The 10,993-nt window shown below is 35.3% G+C and overlaps 1 protein-coding gene across 2 annotated transcripts in view; it reads left to right on the top strand.

Annotated features, from left to right (window-relative positions):
* LOC125660869 (uncharacterized) overlaps window positions 1-10,993 on the top strand; it is a 118,336-nt gene that overhangs the window by 22,182 nt on the left and 85,161 nt on the right. For both annotated transcript variants that reach the window (XM_056159215.1, XM_056159216.1), the window contains 6 exons: window positions 259-323; window positions 516-624; window positions 1,248-1,421; window positions 1,744-1,928; window positions 3,463-3,500; window positions 3,687-3,829. In XM_056159215.1, the coding sequence (XP_056015190.1) occupies window positions 259-323; window positions 516-624; window positions 1,248-1,421; window positions 1,744-1,928; window positions 3,463-3,500; window positions 3,687-3,829 (714 nt within the window). The remainder of the gene's footprint in view (window positions 1-258; window positions 324-515; window positions 625-1,247; window positions 1,422-1,743; window positions 1,929-3,462; window positions 3,501-3,686; window positions 3,830-10,993) is intronic.

Raw genomic sequence — 10,993 nt, 5'->3', positions numbered from 1 at the left:
TATGCTTTCTCCTCCATATCATGCAGTACATTAAGGGGAGGAGGTTTCATTGGGAGCACTTCCTATTTGGGGAGCTGGGGAGACAATTTGTTTTTCATAAAAACAATCTTTAGTACTCTCTGTTTTCATTTAAAACCTCTCCAAGAAATGAATTATATAAAAGTACAGTCTTTGTAAATGTTGATCATAGTTTTGTTGTGAAACAGACCACTGAGCTTTAATGATAAATTCTGTCTGTCATTAGTTTGTGTTTTGTAGGAAATGAGAACAGAGAATAAAGACCTCCAGTCCAAGCTTTGCCAGTCTAATGAAGCCCTGAAAAGGTGACTGCTTTCTGTATATGAATTGAATATGAATAGTAGCTATTCATAAGACTTGGAATTCCATGTTCAAATTCTATGTTCAAATGATGGAATGGAAGATTTTTTATGCTGTATAGCAATTATTTGACTTGATTGATAGTTTTATTTTTGATATGGATTGGGTTAATGATTCAATTTTGATTTTCTTTCCAGCCTGAAGCAAACTGCGGAATGCGAAGAAAAGGGAGACAACCTCAGGCGATTTCCATGTAGCACCCCAATTAAAAGGAATAACTCTATCTGTATGGAACTGAGAGGAGTGGTATGAAAAGTGGCCAAATTATATTTAAATTGTAAATTTACTGTGTAGGATGTTTTCTGTTCCATGAGTAGAACTTTGTCTATTTCGTATATATTCGTGGTTTTTGATATTTGTTTATGTAATATATGTCTCTTGATAAAGATGCGGGTTGCATCGAAAATTAGAGGTTTAAATAATATCTAAGGAAGTGTATATTCTCATGGTTTTTTTAATGGACATGTACATGTACTTGCTGCAAAATCATTGATTTTCGTGGAATACAATTTTTGCGAGTTTGAACTATTGAATTAGAGGAAGTGAATTACCCAAAGAAAAATAATTTTGAATCGATTGAAGATTCCAAGAACTTGCTCAACCTGCAACAATGCTTTTATTTTTTCGAGGTTTACTGACCTGCATATTGATAAGAAATTATTTTGTTTGTGCATGCACAGCAATGAATAATCATGATACCTAAGTCTCACTGATAGAGCTCTAACAGGCCAGTATGGTGGAAATAAAGTCTTGAAAATCATAAATGATTCATAGTACTACTATTGTATCGTCTAAGAAAAAGTTGAGGATTTGTACTAGATTTCTGACTGGTTCATTAACTGAACTCTCTTGGTTTCTCATTGCTATAGTTGGAGGATGGGGACCACATGCCTTCTCCAATGTGTGAGAAAGAAATTGACGAAATCGACCAGGTGTATCCGATTTTCTCCTCGGATGAAGACACGGATAATGATAATAATCCAAACATCAGCATTTACTCGGTGTCCCTGAAGGATGAACTCACAATGGATATGTCCAAATTTGTAAGAGTTTCTACTGATAACAGATGACATAGGTGATAAATACTGGTATTTTAATTGATTTTTGTTTTCTCTAAGGTGTAGGCACCAGTGCTCTCTGTTTTATGGATAGTGCTGTTTTTGGTGAGGCATAATGGGAAGATGTATCTATTAAAGTGTCTTGCTTGAAACCAATGAGTTTAAATCTATCTAGTTTGTGACATGGAATTTAGCAGCTAGCATATACATTTAGAGAGAACACTCGCCGTGCACCAGGATTTTGAGTCCCACTTTTCCAGGTAAGCATAAGAATGACCTGACTGTTTCACTGTATCTCTGTACACAGATGGAGAAGTATCAGAGTAAACAGGAGAGCCTGCTGGATGATATCCGTCATTTCCTGGGAACTGGGGCCTCCTCAGGAGAGGGATCATTTACCAACGAATTCTTCGGGAAACTGGAAGATCAAATGTCCAAACTGTCCCACAAAGTGTCCACTCTAGCTCAGGCCAAAACAGATGTAGATAAAAGGTAGTGTAATACTTACTGAAAGTGTCCACTTTAGCCCGGGCCAAAACAGATGTAGATAAAAGGTAGTGTAATACTTACTGAAAGTGTCCACTCTAGCCCGGGCCAAAACAGATGTAGATAAAAGGTAGTGTAATACTTACTGAAAGTGTCCACTTTAGCCCGGGCCAAAACAGATGTAGATAAGAGGTAGTGTAATACTTACTGAAAGTGTCCACTCTAGCTCAGGCCAAAACAGATGTAGATAAAAGGTAGTGTAATACTTACTGAAAGTGTCCACTTTAGCCCGGGCCAAAACAGATGTAGATAGGAGGTAGTGTAAAACTTATAGAAAGTGTCCAATCTAGCCTGGGCCAAAACAGATGTAGATAAAAGGTAGTGTAATACTTACTGAAAGTGTCCACTCTAGCCCGGGCCAAAACAGATGTAGATAAAAGGTATTGTAATACTTACTGAAAGTGTCCACTCTAGCCCGGGCCAAAACAGATATAGGTAAAAGTTTGTATGGTACAGTAAGTGTCCAATCTAGCCCGCGCCAAAACAGATGTAGATAAAAAGTAGTCTTTGGTAGTATCTTTTGCATTTTACTGTATTGTTATACCCCCCCGAACAAAGTTCTGGGGGGTATATTGGAATCACTCTGTCTGTCTGTCCGTCCGTCTGTCTGTCTGTCTGTGCAGATTCGTGTCCGGGTCATAACTTCTTTGTTCTTTGACTTAGGCATACCATATTTGGCACACAGGTAGATCACCATGACACGATGTGTCGAGTACCTTCATGACCTCTATATGACCTTGACCCTTGACCTCAAGGTCAAAATTAAAGGTTTTTTTACAATGGATTCGTGTCTGGGCCTTAACTTCTTTGTTCTTTGACATAGGCATACCATATTTAACACATGAGTGTATCACCACGAGACGATGTGTCATGTACCTTCATGACCTCCATATGACCTTGACCTCAAGGTCAAAATTAAAGGTTTTTACAATGGATTTGTATCAGGGCCATGACTTCTTTGTTCTTTGACATAGGCATATCATATTTGACACATGAGTGTATCACCATGAGACGATGTGTCGAGTACCTTCATGACCTCTATATGACCTTGAACTTTGACCTCAAGGTCAAAATTGATTATAGGGTTTTGACATAGTTGTACCATAAGACATGGGTGTATTACCATGAGACTATGTGTCATGTACCTTCATTCGTGACCTCTTTATGACCTTGACCTTTGATCTCAAGGTCAAAATTATAGGTTTATGCCATGGATTTGTGTTCGGACTATATCTTCCATTTTCTTCTACAAAGGCATACCATATTGTTACATTCAGGAATGAGGTAATTTATACCTATTAACAACACCCTTTGGGAGATTGGGGTATGCGGGGGGTATTCTTAGTGAGCATTGCTCACCGTACATCTTGTTGCCACAGGGGATAGCTATCAAGTTAGTACCATCTGTTTATAATTACTATTTAGAAATATATGCTAGAAAAACTATTCATTCACTAATTTTTCTTTCAATCATTGACAGGTTATGTACACAGAAGAAAAAGTTTAGGAAGTTGAAAGGTATCTTTGATTTGCAGATATTAAATCAGGTTTTAAAATTTAAAAAAAAAATTGCAATTTACCCACATATGTTTTTCATAATCTGTATAAAAAGAAAAAATCCTGATCCAATATGAAAAATGAATTCAATATTTCTATATGGTGGGATACATGTATATGGTACAAGATACTTGGTTTGACAAACAGAGGAAAATGCTGTTCTGAAAGATGCAGCTGTTGATGTAATGGAGGACCAAATGTCCTGGGACGTCATAACGGACAAACGTCTCCTGATTTTGAAGGATCAGATCGACCAGGAGAGAGCCAACATCAAGTTTCTAGAGAAAAAGGTTTGTAGTTGCAAATAAAACCTTACTTTGAGTAGTCCCTAAGTCTCTTGTGTATTCTCTGGGTTATTAATGTTAGGATTCCTCTGTTACAATACCATTATTTACACTGAGGCTGTTTATGCGGAAACCATTGGAATTACCAATGTTCATTTAATGTGGAAACGTTTTTATATTTTTGTTTGTTCTAAGGACAATAAAAAAAAAACTTGTGAAGAAGTTGGTTTTTTTTTACCCAAAGTGTAGCTATTTTAATCACTAGTTAGGAGCATAATGCTACCATGTTATTAGATAAATAACACATACCAGTTATCCTTATATCACAATGAGTTACCTCTCTTTGCTAATACTGTGCAGTACTCTTAGTAACTCAATCAGGTTATTTTTAGTTAACTTGTTTACATTATTATATGTCAACCCCCTCACTTCACGCCACATGCACCACATATTTTCGCTGGCGCACCAAGACGAAAACAAATGCTTGTTTTATTTAGAACCTTGTGTAACCAGGAAAAGCATTCCAAGTCTTTGGAAAATTTAATTTGTCAATAAATTTCCCCCCAAAAATGTCAATAACATCTCGTAATGACAAGCTTAAGTAAAATTCTACTGAGCTCCATCTGCTGATAGTCGATTGGAGTCTGTGCACTACATTTTTACATCCTGGAATCCAAGAATGCAATATTGTGAGAAATACAAAAAACAAAAGATTTCAGACAAAATCGATAACCATGTAAGATAAAAAAAAAAAAAAAAAAAAGAACAGTAATGCATCATTTTTGGAAAATATAGATGCTTGTGTAAAACAGTTTGTTTGCATTATGCCCCTGACTGGTCACAAAGTTTTTATATATGAACTTGAAGCTGGTGTCCAGTGGTTTGTAGACCGTTTCCTGTACAGTAATAATATGTTTTATTCTTAAATTTCCCTTCAAAATTAATGATTTCAGGGTAAAGAAACTTTTAAGTCATTAGTATAATTCCAATGTTATTTATCACAATTGTTTTGATTGGACAAAGATAAAACTGAATAAGTATTTACACATCAATGAATCCAGGGTGTCAAGTCACTATTTATTCCTATATTTTCCTATAAACTTGAAGGTTAATTCCTATATTTTCCCTGTAAGTCATTAAAATCCCTATAAAACCCTATATATATATTAAAAAATGACAGTCCTCGATCTGTTCAAAAAAGATAAAAAAGGGAAAAAAACACACCCAAAAAATCCAGGAGCTGATGCTAAATTGATATTTAATTAGATTTTTATGAAAAGAATAACTATGATGATTGTATAAAACCCTGTCTATTGGATGGAAAACTGTCCACATCTGAAAAGAATTTGTCTTTATGTTTGATATTATTTCTTCTCCAGTAAGATACTATGCTTGCTAGATTTTTATGCAGAAACAATAAAGTTTTATACAAATTCTTTAATAAAACCCCTATTTATTCCTATAAATCTGCTGTAAAAATCCCTATATTTGCCCTATAAACTGCCAACATTTTTTTTATAATTCTATATTTTTTTTGGACCAAAAGTGGCTTAACACCCTGTGAATCCGATAACGTGATGTATTCATATGTGCCTAAAAACAAATAACGTAATATACAGAGACCCAGCAGGGAAACTATTTCAAATTTTTAATTGTTCGAATTGGAATTTTGAGAAGCAAACAATCTTTTTGAAGAATTTATCAATATAATATATATGTGATGCACTAATTCAATTGAAGATCCAATTCAAGAAGAATGTTTAATTGTATAAGACCTATGATACCTACCTACATGTATCTTTCATTATCTTATTTTGCTCATTATTTACTTCAAATTTACTCAATGGTCTTATGATTTGTATTATGTATTTTCATGTTCTCGAAATTGAGTAAAATGTGCCATTTCTTAGGCTTTTGGTTGATTATACCCCATACAACGAGTTGCAGAGGGTATAATGCTTTTGACCCGTCAGTCAGTCCCTTTCTTGTCAGCTCAACTCTTGGACCGCTTAACAAAATTTTGTGAAACTCTGTAGTTATTAAGGACACGCTGTGTAGATGTGCATATTCCAAGGAAATTCTGATTCAATCATTTTTCTGGGAGTTATGTCCCTTTTGAGCTTAGAATTTCGAGCCAATTTGTCCTGTTCTTGTCAGTGCAACTCCTCTGAGACCCCTCAACAGAATTTCGTGAAAATTAGTAGTTGCATAACATTGTGAAAACGAAATATCACAAATCCAAATAATCTGAAATTCCTGATGTTTTCCTGGCTTTTTAAAAATGATTTTGATGTTTAACATGCCAGGAAAACATCAGAACTTTCGCCACCTCCAGTTGAAGGCAGCATTCTTGGGCCGATTTTAAATACTTGCAAGCCGAATTCAATGTGAAACTCATAACTTATCGATTTTATGGGTTCTTTCATCACATAAACAGTCACTTGAAAACATTTTAACAATCTGTCAAGCTTTGTTTTGAGTCACGTGAATCGTTCGCTCAAATGACAGCGAATATTCGGTTGACTACAATAGTGTGCTTCTGTTATCGAATTTTGGAGTGGTATTTTCTTTTAAGAAGTACAAGAAGCATCGTTTTATTGAAAAGTTATGAGTTTATTCGGCTCGCAAGTATTTAAAATTGACCCAAGAATGCAGTCTCCATCTGGAGGTGGTCAAATATCGAAATCATAAAAAAGCCAGGGAAACGTCAGATATTTCGTATTAGAGTCTAAAATGTTTGAGACTTGTACTTCGTGTCAACCAACAGTCAAAATAAAACTGTCCAATTCTGGATGTATCATTCAAGCGCTATTCCTTTCTTGGACTTCTATAAGAAAGTGCGGTCAATGTCTTATCTCAAGATGTGGAAACATAGTACTGTTTGTGAAATTAAAATCAGCTCTGCGCACTAAGAATAATTCAGTATTGAAAATGACGACCTGTCGATCAAGAGGTTTTTTTTCCACAAAAGAAAAACTTAATTCCTACTTCTTCATTACAAGAGGCTGTAAATAGGAATGTCAAAAGATAAGTTGGAATTACATCTCTAACAACAATATACAATATTTATAGGACATGACAGTACTGCAGCTCCATGTTATTTTTTAGCAAAACATGAGAGGAATTGAATGAAGGCACGATTCGCGGCATGAAGTCGGCCTATGAAAAAGTGAAAAAAAGTAATGAAAAATTGAAAATCAAGTCTGATATTATAAGTTTGCAAAAAATCTCCCTGGGGATGTCCTTTTAAGTTAAGTAATATTGACGCAGAAGTATGCGAATACTAATAAAATCTCAGAGGTGTAAGTTGAATTCTTTAGAATTGTACTAGCCACTGCTAAAGGCATTGTCAGCCAGAGATGAAATCCAGCTATCTGAAAATGGCGGTCCGCTTCTATTAGACAAACCATGAACTTAACAAACTAAGAAAATATAGCATTCATGTTGTATTTGTTTCGCCAAGTGATGCAGATCAATTACAGCCTCATGACCTAGTAATTCATGAACATTCTAGCAAAGCATAAAACCGCAGTTCCAACGGTATTACGCAAACACGGTTGCTGAGCAAATGAATAAAAGTGTGTCAGTGTAGAGTGTTAAGATAGACCTCAGACTTTCTGTTGTTAAATCCCTGCATGCCAAATGAATGACAAAAACCACCCAGGAAATAGCTAAAAATTCTGACCTGATCAAAAAGGTTTCGACAATGGCCACTATAAATTAAGTAATCAATACTGTGAATTATTAATTAATCTATAGGTACCCCATTTCTGTAGCATGTATAACTGATACAGTACCAATTTTGATGCACCAGATGCACATTTCGGCAAATAATGTCTCTTCAATGAGGCTCAACCGAAATTTTTCAAATCCGAAATAACAGTAAACTTGTAGGCCCTAAGAGCTATTCTAGGGGAAAATAAAGTGCCAAAAAAGTGGAACCAAATTCGTCTAAGCAACTAATGAATAATTGAAAAGACAGTTATTATGATAAAGACATGGATTACATGATTGTTTTTAATTATGATTGCATGTTTTGTGAAAATAAAGCTGTTTTCTTCTTAGGGCTATTCCAGAAATAAATACATGGGGGGGTCGGGAGGCACCTTTTGTATATACCAAGCACCCATAAAAAAAATAAAAAATTACCCCATGACCCATCAAATTAATAAACTCATTTTACAATGACCCATCTAATAAAAAAAAAAAAACTAACCAGACCCACCACAAAAATATTTTTAAAAATGAAAACGGTACAAATCTCACGACAAACATTCTCGGGACAAACATTCTAGTCAATAGACGCGGCAATGCCTGTGCGACATTGTATCACAGTAGTTCTGAAGAAACGATGTCACATCAACAATCAAAGGCATCTATGGCGGGAATGTTGGAAAGATTGGGAGTCCAAACGATGCTATTATCATGAAATGGGTATGGATATGTTTTTCCACGAATCGTTCGTCTTCTAATGGAGCCCGCGCCCGGAGGCCTCTATATCACCATCACACCGACTGATAAATATAAAGCATCGGTACCCTCGTATAAATCAACTAAGGTTTGCCTATTTTTATTAGAAAACGGAATACCTATTGGTTTCAAAATATTCCCAAAATCGATGCACTGTAAACTGTAATCTACAGAACAGAGTTCGCCGCCATCACGTCCAAAGGGACCCTATTAAACGCGCCTCTAATTTGAAGAGTGCCGTAATGGAAAGTTATTCGCTGCAAAGAGTGACAACTCGAATAGTTCTATGTTACTTTCGATTTCGAAAGCAGCATTTCGAAAGCACGTTTTCAATTTTCCCTCCGACGTTTTGTAACCAACACGACAAGAGCGACAATAAAAATATTCTGAAAACTCAACACCCACGTAGCACAAAATAAAACAATAGAAACTACCCACTACCCATAATAAATATTTTATTAACAATCCCACCACGGACCAATTAAAATATGAAAAAATATGACCACCCACACAAAAAAATATCATTTGCCGCCCGACCCCCCCATTTGATCATTTCTGGAACAGCCCTTACTTTATGTCTTTCAAATTGGGTGAGTTATCTCTCTTGAAATATCAATCTATGTTTTTTGTATTAAGATATTATGATAAGATTTAAAGAATTATAAATAATCATAATAAAACATTTAATAGATAATCATTTTCATAAAAATAGATCAAAGTAATATATACTTTTAATTCATATATTAAACTACGTAAGCATGGTTGACCTACTTGTATTCCTTAGATATCAATAAAGTTACACGCATAAATGATTCCATTGAACACATCAATGTAGGAGCAAATGAAAGCAAGCTTTTATAGTCTGCGTGGGACTAACACGGCTATTTATTCCTCGCTTTTAATTAGGAATTTACAGTAGTCAGCAAACTTTACATTCGTTCTTGGCACACTGATTTTGACTACAGATTGCTCCATTTACCTGATCAAGATATAATTCTAATTACATATTTTATTGAGAAACTCGATAAGATCGGGCAACAGGCATAGCCTATGTAGGCCCTCTCTCACCAACTCCTATCTCCAAGTAGCTAGATCAAGATAAAGGGCTCACATTGGGTGTGACCGGTCGACGGGGGATGCCTGCTCTTTCTAGGCACCTGATCCCACCTCTGGTATATCCAGGGGTCCGGTTTGCCCAACTCTTTATTTTGTATTCCTTAAAGGAGTTATGAGATTGATCGCTGTTTGTTATCTTCACCTTTCATGCTACTGATATAGGACTTGGGGAAGTAAGATAAATGGATAATGCTAGTTGTTATGAATTTCTATTTTCATAGAGCAAGTATGGCAAATTTCCTTGCTAGTTCGGTTGAAGTGCACTGTGTCTCTTGAGCTGACTTCTATGATCGTCTTTAGAAGAATGTATTCAGATCCACTAAGTAGTCACACTGTGTTGTCTGAGAATAAGTTGGTCAAGACATCTGACACACATGTAATTCACTGTCTCACTCCATGTATATAGTTATAACTGTTGGGTAACTGCTGTACACATTAATGTTGTAAAGGGCAGTAACTCTGTAAGTAATTGTTAGGATATGGAGTTGTAACAGAGGATCTTAAGATCAAAGCATGTAGTTTTTGGCCCTGCTGTATCTGTCTACTGTTCTTTACAACTTTAACCTTTGTAAAATCTCTTATGTTAAGGATTTGCATGTTGCATACAAAACCCTTGAAAAATGTCACTATTAAATTGTTGGACTGGACTTTTGTTAAAAATATTTAAACCACCCAATGAAATTGCTCCATTCATATTGCAGTTTGGTCTTGATAAAGTAAACAAGTAAGCTATGATGAGCAGAATGCATCACATATTTGCGTAACACACATTACTGTTTGTTCTCTAACTTGAAGGTTATTAGAACATATTAGACTTATACTGATGACGATAAACCATCATTTTCTGGAGATAATGGGATGTAACACAAAAACTCAAACATGCAGCTCTAGAAAAAACAGATGTTTACTTAAAAGTCACATGCAGATATTTGTTTACTTGTACAGATTCAGCATTGAACAGGTAAAATAGTCATCGACTGCCATGTCTAACAATCTGTCACTCATATAATTATTTACTTACTTTGCCTTCTTGAAAACTGCAATGAAAACCACTGGCTGAGTGGTTTCACATACACGTGAACAGAACCATGAACATTTTGAATGTTGTGTCCAAGTTTCAATAGCAACATGTGTCAAGGGTTTATATGCTTGTTGGAAATTTTAACTATACAAGAGACTTAATTCATACTAGACTAATTAGGGGGTGTTCAGAAATATGCAACTGGATGAAGGTCACATTGTCACAGTTGCACTTGGCCACATATATATATATATATATCCAATGCTCTGTTTTTCTATATCTAATGAATTGAATTTTGCATTTTAGTTATATGTACATGTATACATGGTGTACAACACCAGTTTTAGCACACAGAAAAAAATAATGATATTAGAGCATTTGATGTTTTCTACACAAAAAGTGATGAAAAAAAATCATATTTAGTTTTGTCTTCTAGTCATTGTAGTAACTATTGTAAATTTAGAACATTTACAGTCTAAGGATTATCATTATGCCGCACCCATCATTTCTTTTACACTGCAAGGCCATATAATAGACTATCAAACCTGGTCATCTGATGCATT

This window comes from Ostrea edulis, chromosome 3, assembly GCF_947568905.1.
Source record: "Ostrea edulis chromosome 3, xbOstEdul1.1, whole genome shotgun sequence".
Lineage (NCBI taxonomy): Eukaryota > Metazoa > Mollusca > Bivalvia > Ostreida > Ostreidae > Ostrea > Ostrea edulis.
Note: the sequence above shows the minus strand (reverse complement) of the source record. Positions and strands in the feature narration are given on the sequence as shown.